Source organism: Staurois parvus, unplaced genomic scaffold, assembly GCF_062004578.1.
Source record: "Staurois parvus isolate SC_StPar_1 unplaced genomic scaffold, SC_StPar_1.0 ptg000308l, whole genome shotgun sequence".
Taxonomy (NCBI): Eukaryota; Metazoa; Chordata; class Amphibia; order Anura; family Ranidae; genus Staurois; species Staurois parvus.
This window is the reverse complement of record NW_028318104.1, coordinates 2,445,880-2,466,570: the sequence shown is the minus strand read 5'-3', so window position 1 is coordinate 2,466,570 and position 20,691 is coordinate 2,445,880. Positions and strand designations below refer to the sequence as shown.

Below are 20,691 nucleotides of genomic sequence, written 5' to 3'. Positions count from 1 at the left end.
TTGGACGCCATGGACGTTTCTCAGTTTCCAGGCAGAAAGAATAGTAAAAATGCAGGCAGGGCGCCGGACAAAGCACTCGGGACACAATGTATGTGAAATGGTTTGATACAGGAATGTTATACGATGTGATTTTGTGATTTTAGTGAATGTCACTTTTTGTCATTTTCAAATTTCCCGCCAGTTCCGTCCCGACGCTCGCAGGGGACGGAACCCAGATGACAGATGCCGGCATCGGCCAGAGGACATTACAGGGGACACTGCAGGGGGACATCACGGGAGCGCAGGACAAGGTAAGAGAAGAAGAGATCCTGGAGCAACGCCGCATGTTAAGCCCAAGTGTAGCTCAGGGGGGGGTTACCGCTTCTGGTACTGAAACTATACCTCGAGCTACACTCGGGAATACCGCCAGGGCTAGTTGATCCAGTTAATATGTGATTGCCTCTTGGGGAATCAAGAAGGATTTTTTTCCTCCACTGGAGCCAATTGGATCATGCTTTTTTTTGATCCTTTGGATCAGCTCTGGGTATAGGACTGTGTATATGAAAACTTTATATTTGTGTGTGTTTTTTTTCCTGTTATTTCCCATTTCCATTGGTTGAATTGTACTAGTGTCTTTTCAACTTGACTAACTATGTACCTATGTAATATTAACTCTATACCACAGCGTTCAGTTGGAGCAGAAACTTATTGAGACAAGTCATCAGCAAAGGTCCAGCATTTTTTCTCTATGTTCCCCACTTTCTGTATCCAACGCTCTACAACAACATACAATTTTCCTCATATGTGGCCTTTATTGACTGGGAGGGATGTCTCCCAAGATAATTTATAGGCTTAGAATATGGAAAGAGCGCCATGTGGCCAGGCCGAGAAGGGTCAAGTGAAGGCTATTAAAATAGTATCTTTCCTACACCTACTTTGCCATTTCCAGAACCACCCTTCTTATGTCAGATGTCTCTTCTTCAGCTACTGTGGGGGAAGGAAAAATGTCCCCAATTCACCACCATGTCCAGCACCTCAAGCTGGCAAAACTGCTGGCTTCACAGATAGAATTTGGTCTGAAATTTATCTGTTCAGCATTTGGAAAATTGGCAAACTAGATGGCTTGAGATGGAACTCATGAGTGATAACTTTTGCAGTGATATTACTACACTGATGCAGGCTGGTTGTTCGGTAGTTGGAAGCCACCATCCCTGTACCTTTGTTTACATTCACTTGGCAAAGCATAGCATATGCAGCAGGTTATCTCAGTTGGCTTTTTTATTTGATGGGTCAGCAGCTGGTGTGATCTGTGATCAATCCCCAGTGGGCAGGGAGAAAGGAATCAGAGAGTGGTGGCTGAAGCCAAGCCAAACCAGCCATTCATCTAACTCCTGAGGTCGGTGCAGAGGAGTCCATCTTTATCTCCTATACTGGAAATTGCTCTTGGACACCTGCTCCATTTCCTTGCCGGAGGGGTGATTCTATTTTTACTATCCAGCTTTGAGCAGCACCACAAGACACTCCTTTAGCTCACATGTGCTTAGTTACTGTTTACAATTTTTTTGTGAATGAGTAGGGTACTAATTCATTGGAGTAAAAACAGGAAAAAAAATTAATAGTTTTCAATATGTTTCCATTCAATTCATCCCTTGTATGATCCCCTGGCCAAGTGTACATCCAGGGAAACTGGTTTACAGGATAGATAGAACCCAAAGTTATAGAGTCATTTCTGTCATTGTGCTTGAAGAAATATCAGGATTGTTGGTCATCATTAGTGCAGGGCATGTAAACAACAGATTTATGGAGTAGAGTTTGGAGACCAAAAGGAAAGTAAATCTGACAGGTTATGTTGATGGAGGCCAAAAGGAATCAAAAGTCCATCCACTTAACCAGTATGAAGCATAGCAAAGTCTTTTTAGAACAGAAGATATTTGCATGAATCATTCAAATAAATCACCAAACAAGGGGACTGTTTCTCATTTTTGGATAATGGATGAAGCAATGCAAATGACATGTCTTCACTTCCATTCCAGGGTCAGAGATGTCAAGAGGATGGAATGTCATAGAGCCATCATTAATGATTCAGCTGACAAAAACAATGAGGTAGAAATATAGTCATGTTCCTGCACACCCCCCCCCCCGTTCATCTTAGTATAACTACTCCCAGGCTCTGGGCAATGGGCGGATGGAGTTCAGGTCCTGACTGGCACTCAAGGACACCAGTTCTTTATTTCTCCACTCTTCTTCTCCCCATACTATTCCTCCTCATTCTAGATTTCTGTTATTTCATTCTTTGCATTCTTCTCCCTTCTATAATTGCTCCTTTCCACTGACTGATTGTTGAAGATACCTACAGTTCCACTTGGGATGGTATTTATTGGATACATTCTTAGTTCAGATGAACAAGTTAAATAATGTTCCAATGCACAAAAAGTTCTTGAAAATGCAATTTTGTGAGGAGCAGTGATTCTATTATTGCTTAAAGTGAAATATCATGTTTTCACTATTCCTTTAAAAAACTTTCTTCGGAGTTCCTCTTGTGAAGTAGCACATCTCTAGGGTTTAGTGATATTTACAAAGAAATAAATGTCATTTAGAATGCCAATCATTTCCATTTCCCTGCAAGTTTCCTTTATTTTTAAAAAATTCTTCATTTTACTAATACACATTTTCAAAATTACCAGCAATTTTTTTCTGTTACTTTTGCTGTTAAAAAGGTGGGATCCCTCTAAAATCAATACCAAACCATAGTGCCTCTACTCATTCAGAAAAACACAAGTCCCTTATAAAACAAAAAGCTATAAATCCATCATCAATCACATTGTCCAAAGATGCAGTTCCTGGTAAATCAGAATAATTGATGCACTCTGAGTGCTGAAAGAAAAAACAGCTGAACCTTCCAACATGTCCCTACCCCATCATACTGCTAGAGGTCAACAACACCTCCCTGAGCTGAACACAAGGGTGGGGATGATGGATGACATTACTAACCAAACAAGGCCATCAGTGATGTCGGCCATCATTCCCATCCTTTGTTTATGGTTGGTTTCTATGCAGAAGGGAGTCTGATTTTGGACTCTCCAGCTTTAGTAAATAAACCCCATGATGTCTTAATAAAAAGAGCCTTTAAGAAAAGTAGTAGGGGGCAAGTGTTAAAGCACCACATCTTATATATATTGACAAAAATTGATTCTGAGACACTGTGGGCTTTTAAAGGGCTCGCAGATAACAAAGTAAAATTATTTTTACAAAAAGTACAAAAAAATCAAATAAAATCATACATACGAAGTGTGTCCAGAAAGTAGTGAGAATGATATTTTTAAAATTATTTTATTGAAAAGTTTTACAATTGAACATTTCTCCTTCAAAGTATGCGCCATGTGAGTGTACACAACACTCCCAGTGATTCTTCTATTATTCATAGTATCCCTGGAAGTCTTCAAGTGGGATGGTGTACAGAGCCTCTATCCACAGTACCAAAATTATGTACTTTCAAACCCTTCATCTTTGGGAATATGAAAAAGTCACAAGGAGCCAAGCTGGGGCTGTGGGGTTGATGGAGAAGTACCCTGATGTGTTTTTCAGCCCAAAACTCTCTGACAGCCAAAGTACTGTGGCTTGGAGCGTTGCCATGATGAAGGATCCATGTTGAGGTGGTTTCCTAATGCACATAAAAACCTCTTTTGTCTCAAGCGACCAAGAACTTCCAGGTAAAATCTTTGATTCACAGTTTGACCAGTAGGTACAAATTCCTTATGGACAATTCCATGTGAATAAAAGAAAAAACAAACAATGACATTGATTTGACTTTTGATTTGCCCATTCAAGCTTTCTTGGGGTAAGGGGATGAGGGTGTGTGCCATTCTGAACTTTGTTTCTTCATTTTGGGATCATACTTAAACACTCAAGATTCATCTCCTGTGATCACTCAACTCAAAAAATCAGGCTCTCTTTCCAAGCAGGGCAACAGGTCTTGGCAAACGAGTTGACGGCGTTCCTTCTGATCAGGTGTCAGATATTTTGGAACAAGTTTTGCACACACTTTTTTCATATTCACGATTTCATGAACAATTGCCTTGGTAATTCCTTGTCAGTCACAGTTGAAAACAGACCTCACCGCATCCACATTCTGTTCTGTTTTTGACAAAAAAGGGGCGTCCTGATTGTTGTTCATCTTCAACACCATCTTGTCCTTCCTTGAAGGCCTTGCACCAGTAGTACATTTCTACAGATGATAGCACAGCTTCTCCATAAGCTTTCCTCACCATTGCCAAAGTTTCTGATGCACTTTTACCCAATTTCACACATTTATCATTTACCACTGCTCCAAACTCACTTGGGCTGGAATGCAAATGACGTATACCTGGCATCCCACCCCAGGTGACTTTGGGCAGCTTTTCCCTTAGGAACTTCATTCTCATTATATTCTGGACATACCTCATAGACAACGTTTAATAATAATGGATTTTATCCATCTGTAGAATCCCAGAGTCTATATGGGATTCTGTACAGTTACGGCATATTTGGATGCACTGCCCATATGGGATCCGGTGGACCAATGCTTTCATTTGAGAACCTTGTGCATGCAGGATCATATTACCAGCAGAAGACTTTATATACAGCGTTATAGTCAAATAGCCATCTTCCTGAACATAGATCTACATGGTATTTACCTGTGTCAAAATGGTATATTTGAGGTTAAATTAACTTTTATCCTAAACCTAGATGGATTCTTGAAATTCCTGTAAGGTTCCTTTCCTGGAATCTTCCTTTTTGAAACCGAATTTTGATATACAGTATCATGTATGTGCTTCATGGCACTAGAATATTTTAGAAAAGATCCCAGGTGGATGACTTAGATAAAAAGGTCCCTCAATAGGAGGCCATATGGATACAGAGGCTACATCAAAGCCAGGCATGAAAAAATTGTTAGGCTATAAACCATTATTTTTTAAAACTATAAATTTTTATGGAAAGTATACATATGTCATAGTACAGACAGGTGTTGTAATGAATAATGTAACATAGAAGCGGAAAGTGAGCTCACATACATTATGCTACAGCTAATGTAACAAAACTGTAACCCTTGATGAGAGAGTTGACCACCATTCACAGCCTCTAATTCCTTTTGAGTGGTGTGCATAAATACTGTCATATCATGTTGTAAAGCTCCTCTAAGAGAGAGTAGCATGACTTTATGAGTGATGTCTAGTACTGGCTGGCCAGAAGTGGGAAAAGCCCTCAATTGTTCCTCATATGCTTCAGTTTTTTCGTTTTTTCTATATCCTCCCCTCTAGTTGTCATCCCAGCTACCTGTCCCTCTTCTCCTGCTAGCTTCATCCTGTTTCAGAGGGCTGTTAGTGGCTGAAGCACCATTGTGAGTACCTTTAGCTGGACATGCAGATGCTGAGTAAATTCAATGTCTCCCTGAGAGGCCAGCGGGTGGAGTTTTGGGATGTGTAATGTTGCTGGCACCATCTTGGCTTGGTCTGCTCACGACTGTAGTGTAGGCCATTTTCCATGGTTCTTTCCTTGCTTTTCCATTTGGCCATGTTGGCTGGCCAGTTTCTTTCTGTCACCTTCTGGTTTTCAAATGACTGCAGCCACCGTGAGTCTCTCGGTGTCTCCCGCTGTCCTGGAACTCAGCTAAAACACCGCCATGTGCTCCAGCTCCCGGCTCGGCCCCCTAAAACATTTCTTTAAAACTAGATTCTTTTTTTTTTCTCAATTCTAATAAGACTATGATTAACATGGGTCAATGGCAGATTCACTATCCATATAAGCCCTGTAGAATGTGAAGAATATAATATTGGTTACATTTTTATGCACTGACATCAGTATCCAGTTCAAGAGCACCAACATATACAATACAAATTGTATTATAATTTTTGGATTTTTTTTAGTATTAGTCTGGAACTTTTAGTGGATTCTCTGTATTTTTGGCTTTTCTTTTTGTTCCCTAGGTGGTACTGTGGTGATCTTGGGCCCCTGTATACACACACATTCATTGCGTTATTTTGGGCGGGTGCACAGACCTATTGGAGAGGGGACAGGGTAGGGGGATGAGCTCAGAGCTCTGAGGAAGAGGCAAGTCCTCGAAATGCGTCAGTTACTGGATGTCTACACTCCCTATTGCGGACTGTTACTCAGCGCAGTGTTGACTAAGCTGTTCTTTTATGACGTGCCTTGACTTTCTTGTTGTTTGTGAGTACAACACCTACTTTTTTTTAAACATTTTTTTTAATCATTTTTTTATGGTAATGCACTAGACCTGTGCACCCTCTGTTTGCAATCTGTCAATGGCTGTGTCCATGACAAATCACTGTACTGGCCAGATGCCGGTACCATGTGATAGCTGTGACCAATCACAGCAGATCATATGACAACTGCAAATAATGAATGGCTTAATTAGGCTGGCTAGCTCACTTGTAGGTTCTCAGTCAGGAGAGACTTAATTTAACCTTGAGAATTGAGTAAAACACCTGCAACCAGTGTCCCCAAAAAGAATAAACCCCGAAAATAAAACAATCTGAAATTTTCGCTCTTCTGTCGGCTTAGCTGGGGCCCTGCATTGGTGCTCAATGCAAAGTGCTGTCCCTTTAGGTAGTGCGATGAATGGTATAATTCACTTTTGAGAGACAGACTCGTTGGCACAAATCACTTTAGGTAAGGTGAGGTGAGGTGGCTGACAACATTCACTTTAGAATGAGGAGCGGTAGGCTGACGTTAATTTAAGATATGTAGCTGTTGGAAAAAAGTCACTCTAGGATATGAAGCAGTAGGCCAGTTTACCTTGAGGTGTGACATGGTTAGCAAAGTCACTTTAAGAGTGATTCTATGGTCTTGATGGACTCTATAAGAGAAGCTTGATAATAACCACAAAGGAAGCCTCCTTAGATGGCCTGGACAGTAGTGGATGTAGTCACTTGAAACAGACTCTGCCTAGCAGGGAAAAAGGGGTTAATTCTGTTCAACCTGCAAGCAGAGTTTGGCAAAAAGTAGAATTTTGAACATCGATCAGTCATAACTTTATGACCATTGACAGGTTAACATAACATTATTTAATTACAGTGGCAACCTGCAAGCAGAGATCACGATGGCAGAATGAAGGATGGCAGTCTGAAACTTGAAGAACCTGAATGGTAGCAAGCTGATTATAAATGAATATGATGATATGTGTGCCAGGAACCCTCTCATCCAATTGCGGCGATAAGAAGAGTCAATGGGGGTCTGGCAGTAGGGGGCCCCCTTTGATTTAATAAGTGGCTATGATGGCAGCAACTCTCAAGTTTCTGCACCTAACAGGTTTCCTAGAGGTGGCCTCTGTCACCTGATGCTCGTCTTGACAGTAATCTCTCCAGTTCCTCCAGCAGCTGTGCTTCCTCTGCTCCAGTCCGGTCCGGTCTGGAACAGCGTGGCTCAGCACAAACTATCACATGTATCCAAACCTTCCAAAATCTCTCTCCAACTCCCCACTGTCTTCCCAGGCTTTCTTTTATATGCCCCGGCCCCTTAGTGATCGCTCATGGATCCTGTAGTTTAACCTCAGCTTAACTATGTAGAAAAGTTTTGCTTTCAGCTTACACTTCCCAGAAGTCTCTGATTACCGGGATTAAGACTATGGCAGATAAAGTGCTGAATGTTGTCATATTGAGAATAAGGAAAGTCCTGCATTCATAGAAACAATGTAAAGTGTTCGAATAATAACATCCCAATAAAATATTTCCCAACATATCATCTAGATCAATTATCAAGTCACTGACCGTCGCCTGAGTGATGGAAAAACCTTTCCAACTTTATTCCGTATGACACCAGATGATGGGGCTCGTTACACAGCTATTATTAAAATTTTGCAGCATTTTGGGTGGAACTGGGTTGGAATAATATCATCAGGGATTGGCAGTGGTGATGATGAGTCCCAAGAACTGAGTAAGATGATGAGACTACATGGGATCTGCACAGATTACATTATTCAACTCACTTCAGATGAAGCCACTTATATTCAGAAAAGGAGAACTGTTAGTGAATCATCAGCTGAGGTTGTCATAATATGTGGAACTTTTACAGTAAACCTTTTTTTTTTAGCTTCTGACATACATTCTGTTATAAACAATATCACATTTATTCTCCCACCATCATGGAACAAAGTAAGAAGTATGTTTTCCTATGACTTTACACCACTCAGCTGCAGCTTCATATTTATATGGAAACCAAAAGGAGAATTAGGCATTAATATTTATGGTGATGGTGCCAACATCTCCGACTGTCTAATCGACCCAATACTGGAAGATTTTTGGATTTATGGGTATCACAGCCTTTCCCCAAACTCACACAAAAATGACATTTTCCAATCAAGGTATAATATTTCCGCAAATCCTTGTACGGAGGTAACAGATTTGTCATTCATATTTAATCGTTATACAACTATGCCCGCTTGTGTGATGATGGCTGTAAATGTTCTGGCCCATGCTCTACACGAAATGTACATGAAGAAAAATACATCTGAGCAAAATGGATTACAGCACAGAGTAAGTTGGATAATACGTGTTCATCTTACTAGGAACCTATATTATAAAATACAAGTAATTACGTAATTTAGGTGAGATGGACAGCTACAGTGAAGGAAATAAGTATTTGCTCCCTGGCTGATTTTGAATGTTTGCCCACTCATAAAGAAATGATCGGTCTAAAAATCGAATGGTCGGTGTATTGTAACACTGAGAGGCAGAATAGCAACAAAATATTCAAAAGAAATGCGTCTAACAAATGATGACGGATCTGCATGTTCATGAGGGAAAGAAGGATTTGATCCCCTATCATTCAGCAGGATTTCTGGCTACCAGGTGTCTTTCATACAGGTAATAAGCTGAGATTAGAAGCAGTCTCTTAAAGGGAGTGCTGCTAATCTCATTGTGTTACCTGTATAAAAGACACCTGTCCACAGGAGCAATCAAACCATCAGATTCCAAACTCTCCACCATGGCAAAGACCAAAGAGCTGTCCAAGGATGTCAGGGACAAGATGGTAGACCTACACAAGGCTGGACTGGGCTACCAAACTATGGCCAAGCAGCTTGGTGAGAAGGTGACAACAGTTGGTGCAATCATTCACAAATGGAAGAAACACAAAACAAGTGTCAGTCTCTCTAGGTCTGGTGCACCATGCAAGATCTCACCTCGTGTCAATGATCATGAAAACAGTGAGGAATCATTCCAGAACTACACCTGAGGATCTTGTCAATGATCTCCAGGCAGCTGGGACCACAGTCACCAAGAAAACAATTGGTAACACACTACGCCGACAAGGACTGAAACCCTGCAGTGCCCGCAAGGTCCCTCTGCTCAAGAAAGCACATGTCCAAGCCCGTCTGAAGTCTGCCACTGAACATGTGAATGATGCAGAGGAGGACTGGTTGAAAGTGTTGTGGTCAGATGAGACCAAAATCGAGCTCTTTGGCATCAACTAAACTCGCCATGTTTGGAGGAAGAGGAATGCTGCCTATGACCCCAAGAACACCATCCCAACTGTGAAACATGGTGGTGGAAACATTCTGCTTTGGGGGTGTTTTTCTGCTAAGGGGACAGGACAACTGCACCACATCAAAGGGACGATGGACGCGGCAATGTACCATCAAATCTTGGGTGAGAACCTTCTTCCCCCAGCCAGGGCATTGAAAATGGGTGGTGGATGGGTGTTCCAGCATAACAATGACCCAAAACACACGGCCAAGGCAACAAAGGAGCGGCTCAAGATGAACACATTAAGGTCCTGGAGTGGCCTAGCCAGTCTCCAGACCTTCATCCGATTTGAAAATCTGTGGAGGGAGCTGAAAGTTCAAGTTGCCAAACGTCAGCCACCAAACCTTAATGACTTGGAGAGGATCTGCCAAGAGGAGTGGGCCAAAATCCCTCCTGAGATGTGTGCGAACCTGGGGGCCAACTACAAGAAACATCTGACCTCTGTGATTGCCAACAAGGGATTTGCCACCAAGTACTAAGTCATGTTTTGTGAAGGGGATCAAATACTTTTTTCCCTCATGAAAATGCAAATCAGTGCAAATTTGTTAGACGCATTTCTGCTGAATTTTGTGTTGCTATTCTGTCCCTCAATGCACCGAACATTCGATTTTTAGATTTTTAGACCGATCACTTCTGTGTGAGGGGCGAACATTCAACATTAGCAGGGGAGCAAATACGCATTTCCTTCACTGTATATCCACCCTTTCTCTCAGGAGTCTGGTTTTCTCTGTACAGTTTTAAAAATAATAAAACGAATGGTCAGTCTTTATAATAAGAGTGTAAGGCGGGGGGGGGGGGTATAAATGGATTTTTAAATCTTTTATTGATTTTTTAAATTAATTGCTTTTCATGTTGGGAGTCACATTCAAGAAGTCCAGATTTTATATATATATTTTATTTGCATTATGTACATTTATATTCATTATATTTATTTGTGTAAGTAATAAAATCATTCATAAAGAGATTGGTCAAAAGGTTGTATACATAGACACATATTCCAAGCTGTGCATTATGCAAATACGTTTCCAGTACTCTTGTATCACCAAATATTAAGAACTTTTTTACAGTCTTCTCCACTTCTTTAGGTCAGGGCCCATGAAACACCCTGAAATATACAGTTTGCATCTTCATATTGTCATAGTGTGAAAGGGGCTTTGTGTTACCCAAGGTTCTCATCCATGGAAGTTGAGCTTGTATAATACAGCATAAACTACCTCAAAGATTAGTAAAACCCAATTTGGGCTCTGGAGCTGCGCATGAGTGTAGTGGACTAGAGACAGTATTCATATATTTGCAAGAAGAGAGTACATAGGGCTCATCTGTCATGGAGACCGTCAATGGGAAGATGACAGCTGGTTATTGTGATGAATGGAGACATCCACTAGGCAGCACTTCTGAGAGTGTGAACCAGACTCTAGGATGAGGAGAGAAGAAGGCGCTTCTAAGTGCAATAAATCCAAAAAGTTTTAATAAGAACAGTTACAAATGCTTACAAGAGTGATAAATAAACAGAATCATCGATAGTACGTCTATGCGGGGCTCTTCTCATTATATGTCATCCCGCTATGCTGGCCAGAAGCTGCAGGGGGAGCTCAGGATGAGATGCCAAGATGGCTGCCACTCTCCGGGACTGTCGGGATGCACACTGTCTGCGTGGAGTGCCAATCGGAAGTGACATGGACGTAGGGCGGCGACACACTTCGGAGCATGCGTGGAAAGAAATGCCCGCAGCGATAAAAGAAGAAAAGAATTAGCGAAGGGCAGGCATGACTAGGCCCAGAGTGGGAAGGAAGACGTGTGAGGGTTAATGATTGTTTAGAGTTGGTAAAGGATAGCTGGGGGATCTGGTTGGTAGAGGAGAGTGTAGGTGGGGTCTCCTGCACTTTAGGGTGGGGTGTTCTGGGGAGGGGCGTCAGTTGGGAGCTGGACGTGGGAGAGAGAGCTTCCCTCCCGCCCGCCCTGTTTGGTGAAAGTTGTGTTCCTCCTGGGGGGGGGGTTTATTTTGGTTCCTGGGCGGTGGTTGGTCTTTGGAGGCGGTTCTTATCTTGGAGGTACAAAATGGTGTGGGACCCATCGGTATGGTGTGCCCGGGAACATTCCCAGTTAACCGAGGTTTAACTGGAAGGTGGTGGTGCTGCACTGCGGACGGCATGGTTGTCTCCGAGCTGGTTGGTTGCGGCTGGAGGCCTAGTGGAATATGGTTGTCCGCAGGTGCATTTCGGATCGTTTTGGGGGTGCCTTCAAAGACCAACGACAACTCTTTATGTTTTCTGTTATAAGGAATGGTTGATGTGTTTAAACTTGATTTGTTAATAAAAGGCCGTGCTGGCCATTTACTCCAAAATTGGTGTTGTGTTTTCTGTAAGTATAGTAAGTAAAGGGGATTGGTATGGAAGGGTAAAGGGTAACGGTGGTGTAGTGGGGTCTGAATGAACCTATCTCGGGTGCACTAGTCATGCTCCTTCTTCATTACCGAGCCCAAGGAGGAATGGAACCACTTAAATAGGAGAAAGGGCCGGGAGAAGGGCGGCACTGGAAATGAATATGTACAGTATACACTCCTACCGAAGCCAAATGCAACGTGGATGAGCAACATTAAAAATGTATATAAAAAACAGGAAAGGGAGTGAAAAAAAAGTTACTGAAAGTATATGACAATAAAAATGTAATTCAATGTAAGCACAATGTGTCGCTATTCAGTGACAGGAACCCCTATTAATGGACAGTAATTACAGAAAACAGCGGTACTTGTAGACAATACATAAAATAAAATTATATGTACACATATGCACATACAGTATATGGGTAAAATGTACATAAAGCAACAGTGATCAATACAAAAGTTGCACATGATTGTAAATCTAAAACATATGTTAGTAACAAATTAGCAGTTAATTAAATAAAAATAAAGATAGAGATAAAATTTCAGCCAGAGTATAATGTACCAATGGGATAACTTAGGTAGGGAAAAACAAGGGGAGAGGGGGCAGAACATGGTCTAGTGATCAAAATACAATGGATGTGCTGGTACATAATAAAGGAAATTACCTCATGGTCATGAAATTTTTATAGATATAATAATATGGCAGCTAAACCACATAGTGGATGTGCCCCAGCAAGCATGAATAGGAGGACAAAATAAATACATAAACCACAATTACCATTATAACCATAAATGGACTGGACCTTAGTTTCTATGGTATGTACTTACTTGTGGAAGATGGCTATAAATTGGAGCCGAAAGCCAAAAAACCAACCCCCCGCTATAAATAACTTGTACAGTAAATGCAGAATCTGAAAAGACCAAATCTAGAATTTGTAGAAATGATATTATATAATATAAATATAGATTCTATATAATGGTGTTGATGTCAAGGTCCTCGTTTAGACCACCAGGAGATAGTACATCCAAAGCATAAATCCAATAGGTCTCCCTAAGGGCGTATACATATTCATTTCCAGTGCTGCCCTTTTCCTGGCCCTTTCTCCTATTTATGTGGCTCCCTTCCTCCTTGGGCTCTGTGATGAAGAAGGAGCATGCTGCGAAACATCACTTCTGGTTTGCACTCCACGCGAACAGCATGCATTCCAGCATTTCTGGAAGAGCAGTGGCCATCTTGGCATCTCATTTTGGGAGGGGGAGGGGGCAGCACAGCAGGCTGACATACAGTGAGAAGAGCCCCGCATAGACATACTATCAATACGCCTGCTTATTTATCACTCTTGTATGTTTGTATGTTTTTAACAGTTTTTATTAAAACGTTTTGGACTTATTGAAACTAGAAGCGCCTTCTTGTTTCTTCTCTATTCATATATTTGCATAGATACAGCACCAGGGGATATGAAAAAGCCTTGCTGCATTCAAATGGCTGGGGTTGTCTGAATAGTAACTGCAAAGAGACAAACAGGGCACAAGCCTAGTGTATTATCCCAAGGATAGTTAGATGAAAAAACAAATCACAAACAATGTGTGTGTGGAGCATGTCAGGCCACTGCCTCGTGGGACAGTGGTGGGTGAAACCCAGAAGAATCTAATGCCAAAGGGACGTCGTCCATGGTCCAAAAAGTGACTTACGCATTTCAAGGGTAAACCCTCTACTTCAGAGCCAAATCATTTGTCTCTGAGGATACAAATTTACCCTTGAAACACATAAGCTGCTTTTTGGATCCTGGATGGTGTCCCTTGTCATTTGATTCTTCTGGTTCTGACTTACCAATGTAGCACGAGGCAGTGGCCTGACTTGCTGTTCACAGACATTGTTTGTGAGTCTGTTTATATCCTTTTTCATTCATGTATCCTTGGGATAATGCACTAGGCTGGGGTGCTGTTTGTCTCTTTGGAACAGGACAACACAGTTCCAGTTGTCACAGTAGCAGCGTGTGAACACCATTGTGTTCTGTATTGGGAGTCTGAGTTCTAGAGAGCCGTGTAGTCTGAGGTGAGCTCCCTTATAGCCAGGGGCTGTGTTTTTGCTTCTGATTTCTGTGTGGAAGCTGAACCCCTGTTTGGGAATCCTGATGTGAGGAACCTTTACTTTTAAATTACTTTAAATCAACGTGGGTAAATAAAGCCCTTCAATGGACTTCACTGGCTGGACTGAAGATCATGAAATATGATAACACAGAATCACTTGGATCTACTACCACTTCTACACCAGTGCCATCTTAATAGTATGATGGGCCCCTGGGCAAAGAGGGGAAACTTGGGCTCTTACTAGCCTGCATCAGGTTTCCCCTTCACAGTGCCCATATACTGTTCATCAGATGTCCCCATCACAATCTTCCCATACATCATGTGTCCCCATCATAATCTTCCCATACATCATGTGTCCCCATCACAGTGTTTCCAAACATTTATTTATTATTATTGCAGGTACTTATGTAGCGCCGTCAATTTACGCAGAGCTCTACATATATATTGTACCTTCACATCAGTCCCTAACCCTCAAGAGGTATACAATCTAAAGTCCCTAACTTACATTCATACATACACATACTAGGGACAATTTAGACAGGAGCCAATTAATATATCAGGTATCCCCATTATTATATTATATTATATTATATTATTATTATACAGGATTTATATGGCGCCAACAGTTTATGCGGCTCTTTACAAAATGAAGGTAGACATTCCAGTTACAATACAATTTGGTACAAGAGGAAACAGAGGGCCCAGGTCATTAGAGCTTACAATCTAGGAGGAAGGGTTGAGTGATACAAAAGGTAATAGCTGTGGGGGGATGAGCTGATGGAGGAAATAAAAGGCAGTTTACTAATTAGAAGCAGGATAAGCTTCTTTAAAGAGAAAGTTTTTCAGGGATCGTCTAAAGGTGGATAGATTAGGATTTAGTTGGACAGATTGGGGTAGGGAGTTCCATAGAATGGGAGAAGCTCAGGAGAAGTCCTGGAGGTGAGCATAGGAGGAGGTGACAAGGGAACTAAAGAGAAGGTCTTAGGAACATCAAAAACAGCAGTTTGGTTGATATTTTGAGACCAGTTTGGTGATATAGCTGGGGGCAGAGTTGAGAATGTCTTTGTAAATTGTTGTCAGTATTTTGAATTTTATTCGTTGGGTGAGTGGAAGTCAGTGGAGGGATTGGCAGAGAGGGGTAGCAGATACTGAATTGGTAAGGTGAATGAGCATAGAAGCAGTATTCATGATGGACTGGAAGAGGGATAGCCTATGTAAAGGTAAGCCAATGAGGAGGGAGTTGCAGTAGTCGAGGCAAGAGATAACCATTGAGTGAATTAGGAGCTTTGTGGTATCATTGGTTAAAAAGGGGCGTATTCTGGAGATGTTGCGGAGGTTGAGGTGGCATAATTTGGACAGGGATTGAATGTGGGCCTGAAAGGATAGTTCAGGATCCAAGGTTACCCCTAGCACTCTGGCATGCAAGGATGGGTTGATAGTGGTGCTATTGATCCTGACTGAGAAATCAGGGGTAGAGGCACAGTGTCCCCTTACATCAGGTTCCCCATAACAATCTCCCCATATATCAGGTGTCCCCTTCACAATCTCCCTGTACCTCAGGTGTCCTCATCACAGTGTCCCCTTAGATCAGGTTCCCCCATCACAGTGCCCCATACATCAGTTGTCCCCATCACAGTGTCCCTTACTTCAGTTTCTCCCATCACAGTGCCCCATACATCAGGTGTCCCCATACATCAGGTATCCCCCACCACAGTATCCCAACAAAGTTGGTGTCCCCTTCCACAGTTATCCCCTTATAGCAGATGCTCCCCATCATAGTATCCCCATAGATCAGATGTCCCCATACATCACAGTTATGCCCCCCTTCACTGTTGTACTCACAGCCATCTGCAATGAAGACAGCTCCTCCTTCCTCTCCCACACTGAGGCTGAGATGTGTTCCCAGTCTCAGTGCCCATTCTCTGCCACCCCCTGCAGGAAGGAGGAGAAAGCTGAATCATCTCTCCAGTGAAAACACTGTACATTCCCCCTTTTTCCCCAAAATAGAACTTTCTTTTGGTGGTATTTGATCACCACTGTTTTTTTTTTGTACACGATAAACAAAGTTTGACAATTCTGAAAAAGAAAAACATACTTTTTACTTTCTGCTATAAAAACATTTCCAATGAAAAAAAAACATGAATGAAAACATTTTAAAAAAAAAATCTAATTTCTAGTTACTAATAATGGCGGCAATCAGAAACTTATAGCATGACTGCAATATTGTGGTGGAAAGCCTGACCCAGGGGAGGACTGACAACTCATGGGGCCCACGGGCAATAGGGGATCATGGGGCCCCTGTGTCCTTGCCCACACTCAAAACACATCCAAAAAAAACTATAAAAAAGGTACCTGGGGCATTTCATGGGGCCCCCACTGACCCTGGGCCCTCAGACAGTACCCAAGTGCTCAAATGGTCAGTCCGCCCCTGGCCTGACACTAACTGGCACTTTGTGGGAACCAGTGACACTAATAAAGTGATCAGTGCTAAAAATATACACTGTCATTGTATTAATGACACTGGCTGGGAAGGGGATAAACACCTAGGGCGATCAGAGGGGTAACTGTGTGCCTAGCCAGTGTTTATGTGTACACAGTGGGCTGTTTTTAGGTAATGTGCTGGATTTTATTCCCTGCTTTGCAGAGAAAGATAACCCAACACATTGCCACTGACTGGACACAGCTCAGATTTGTTTACATAGGCAGAGCTGTGTTCTGTCTCTCTCCTTACCGATCACCATGTGCCGGCGGACATCCCTTTTCCAGCACATGCTGATAGGCTTTTGCTGGGACTAATCATAGCAGAAGCTGTGCGCCGGCAGCATACATGCCCCTTAAAGAAGAGAGTGCAAACTCCTGTATATACAGTCAGGTCCATACATATTGGGTCATCGACACAATTCTAACATTTTTGGCTCTATACACTACCACAATGGATTTGAAATGAAACAAACAAGATGTGCTTTAACTGCAGACTGTCAGCTTTAATTTGAGGGTATTTACATCCAAATCAGGTGAACGGTGTAGGAATTACAACAGTTTGCATATGTGCCTCCCACCTGTTAAGGGACCAAAAGTAATGGGACAATTGGCTTCTCAGCTGTTCAATGGCCAGGTGTGTGTTATTCCCTCATTATCCCAATTACAATGAGCAGATAAAAGGTCCAGAGTTCATTCCAAGTGTGCTATTTGCATTTGGAATCTGTTGCTGTCAACTCTCAAGATGAGATCCAAAGAGCTGTCACTATCAGTGAAGCCATCATTAGGCTGAAAAAACAAACCCATCAGAGAGATATCAAAAACATTAGGTGTGGCCAAAACAACTGTTTGGAACATTCTTAAAAAGAAGGAACGCACCGGTGAGCTCAGCAACACCAAAAGACCCGGAAGACCACAGAAAACAACTGTGGTGGATGAGCGAAGAATTCTTTCCCTGGTGAAGAAAACACCCTTCACAACAGTTGGCCAGATCAAGAACACTCTCCAGGAGGTAGGTGTATGTGTGTCAAAGTCACCAATCAAGAGAAGACTTCACCAGAGTGAATACAGAGGGTTCACCACAAGATGGAAACCATTGGTGAGCCTCAAAAACAGGAAGGCCAGATTAGAGTTTGCCAAACGACATTTAAAAAAGCCTTCACAGTTCTGGAACAACATCCTATGGACAGATGAGACCAACATCAACTTGTACCAGAGTGATGGGAAGAGAAGAGTATGGAGAAGGAAAGGAACTGCTCATGATCCTAAGCATACCACCTCATCAGTGAAGCATGGTGGTGGTAGTGTCATGGAGTGGGCATGTATGGCTACCAATGGAACTGCTTCTCTTGTATTTATTGATGATGTGATGCTGACAAAAGCAGCCGGATGAATTGTGAAGTGTTTCGGGAATATTATCTGCTCATATTCAGCCAAATGCTTCACAACTCATTGGACGCTTCACAGTGCAGATGGACAATGACCCAAAGCAGACTGCAAAAGCAACCAAAGAGTTTTTTAAGGGAAAGAAGTGGAATGTTCTGCAATGGCCAAGTCAATCACCTGACCTGAATCCGATTGAGCATGCATTTCACTTGCTGAAGACAAAACTGAAGGGAAAATGCCCCAAGAACAAGCAGGAACTGAAGACAGTTGCAGTAGAGGCCTGGCAGAGCATCACCAGGGATGAAACCCAGCGTCTGGTGATGTCTATGCGTTCCAGACTTCAGGCTGTAATTGACTGCAAAGGATTTGCAACCAAGTATTAAAAAGTGAAAGTTTGATTTATGATTATTATTCTGTCCCATTACTTTTGGTCCCTTAACAAGTGGGAGGCAAATATGCAAACTGTTGTAATTCCTACACCGTTCACCTGATTTGGATGTAAATACCCTCAAATTAAAGCTGACAGTCTGCAATTAAAGCACATCTTGTTCGTTTCATTTCAAATCCATTGTGGTGGTATATAGAGCCAAAAATGTTAGAATTGTTTCAATGACCCAATATTTATGGACCTGACTGTGCATGGGATTTTGCTTAGATCGGCCACCCTGTGGCAGTACATCTATTATAGGGCAGTCCTTAACTGGCTATAGAAAATACAGGGTAATGACGTTTGTTGCCATTTCATGGGCGCACACAATTTTACGATTTGTCATGTTGGGTATCTATTTACTCAGTGCAACCTGGTCTTTCATATTTTATCAGAAATTGAGAAATACATTGTGTCTGTGTACCTTAAAATTATCTTTAGTGTATTTTGTACAGAAATTTAGTTTTTCCTAAACCGGTGCACTAATATTGTGTGACATAAAACATTGGAGCTGCCACCATTTTATTTTTCCTACTTTTAGAAAATACTGTATATCATTTTTGGGAGTTTTATATAATCTTTAGGAATAAATTATTTTTTAATCATTGCAAAAAACGCACAAAATGGCTCTGGAAGTGAAGCAGTTTATAATAATCAATACCAATCACTCCATATGAAGCTTTTCTGTCCTCTGCTTATCTCTCTTGGAGCAAAAATGTAAATAGAATAGACAGAAAAATGTACATTTTTTGATTCTCCTAAATACATACATACAGATGTGTGCAATCTGAATATCAAATGAATGATTGATGATTCTCTGGATTATTAGGACAGGGGATTCTTTTCATATCAGAGGAGACATTGCAGGAGAACCAAAAGTGAAGAATAAAGCAGGCCAGAGACGGTTTGTTTATCGGCCAAATTTTCGTCCAAAAGAATAATAGGCCGATTTTGCGGTTACTCCTCATTTCTTTTATCGATCATGCTGGAAAATTTGCAAAAAGCGGCCGATTTTTGCAATCATTGGTGGCAACAGAGCGACAGATTTTAGTTTTTCAGGCAAAAAATCGGCCGATAAACGAACCGTCTATGGCCTGGATTAATGATTCTCCTGGTTCATTCATTTATAGAAAGACTTCTTTCTGTATATAGTAATCTGTGAATTTTTGTCTTCCATGAAAAGCTGCATAAATATGTGAGAAAAGTTCACTTCATGGACCTAGCAGAAGGCGAGATCTACTTTAACGAGAGAAGAGAAATTCCAACCGATCTTCTGTTACACCACTGGACTGTGAATGATACAAACTTATATTATGCCACAGTTTCCATTATTGAAGGCCCAGATTATGTGCCTGAAAAGTTTCCAAATATGAGTATGTCCTGGTTGTGGAAAAATGGCAAAGTAAGAAATGACTTGATTGTTTTCTGTTTATATATGTAGCTCTACCTCCACAGGGGCCGCTTATAATGCTTGTCCCCAGTGGTTGCGCTGACTTTGCAAGCCTCCCGACACCTCTGTGCCCAAGCTCTGGTGTGTGGGGCGAAACATGTCAGGGGGCCTGGATGCAGGGCTGTCTATAAGGAGGGGCAAAAGTCATTGTTGTGGGGCCCAGAGCAGCTGCCCCATACTTGGTTTACATTCTCTTGAAGTCTTAAACCCGCATTGTGTCCTGATGTCAGTGTGAAGTGCTGACACTTATTCTGCCCAGCTCTTCCCTATTGCCATGTACACATGACTCACCTGTGCAGGTGGTGTCAGCATTCACATGTAAATAGCCGGCATTCATATGTAAATAGTGGTGACAATGTGACATTCATATGAATAATATGCCCCCCTGAGGTTCCAGCCACCATCACCTCTGCTGAATGCTGCCCACTAGGAAGGTAAAAAGGGACATATTGGTGGGTCCAATCCCCTTCTCAGTCCATGGTGTGCAGGCAGTGAAAAGATGATGTGCTGTGAACAGCAATAATGTGCAGTAACCTCTAGCAACCAATCAGTGAACAGCAGTGATCTATTGTAATCTTCCTGAACCAATCAGTGAGCAATAATTATGTGCAAAAAAAATTACCCCTAGTAACTGATCAGTGAGTGGTAATGAAGTGCAGTAGCCTCTAGCAACCAATCAGTGACCAGTAATCACGTGCAGTAATCTCTAGCAACCAGTGAGTGGTAAGGATGTGCAGTAACCTCTAGCAACCAATCAGTGAGCAGTAGTTATGTGCAGTAATCACTAGCAACCGATCAGGAAGCAGAAATCATGTGCTCTAACCTCTAGCAACTAATCAGTGAGCAGTAATGTGTGATGTAAGCTCTATCAACCAGTCGGTGAGAGGTAATGATATGCTTTAATCTTTGCCAACCAATCGCAATCGCTGCCTGATCTGTTGCAATAAACAGCTTTTGAGTCTAGCTGCTATTTATTGTA

At 41.9% G+C, this 20,691-nt stretch overlaps 1 protein-coding gene across 1 annotated transcript in view; it reads left to right on the top strand.

The window, feature by feature from the left end:
* The window catches only part of LOC149457666 (vomeronasal type-2 receptor 26-like), a 70,073-nt gene that overhangs the window by 26,937 nt on the left and 22,445 nt on the right, over nucleotides 1-20,691 (top strand). Inside the window, exons 5-7 of the mRNA XM_089683395.1 lie at nucleotides 7,722-8,561; nucleotides 15,353-15,370; nucleotides 19,497-19,664. Of these exons, the coding sequence (XP_089539521.1) occupies nucleotides 7,722-8,561; nucleotides 15,353-15,370; nucleotides 19,497-19,664 (1,026 nt within the window). The remainder of the gene's footprint in view (nucleotides 1-7,721; nucleotides 8,562-15,352; nucleotides 15,371-19,496; nucleotides 19,665-20,691) is intronic.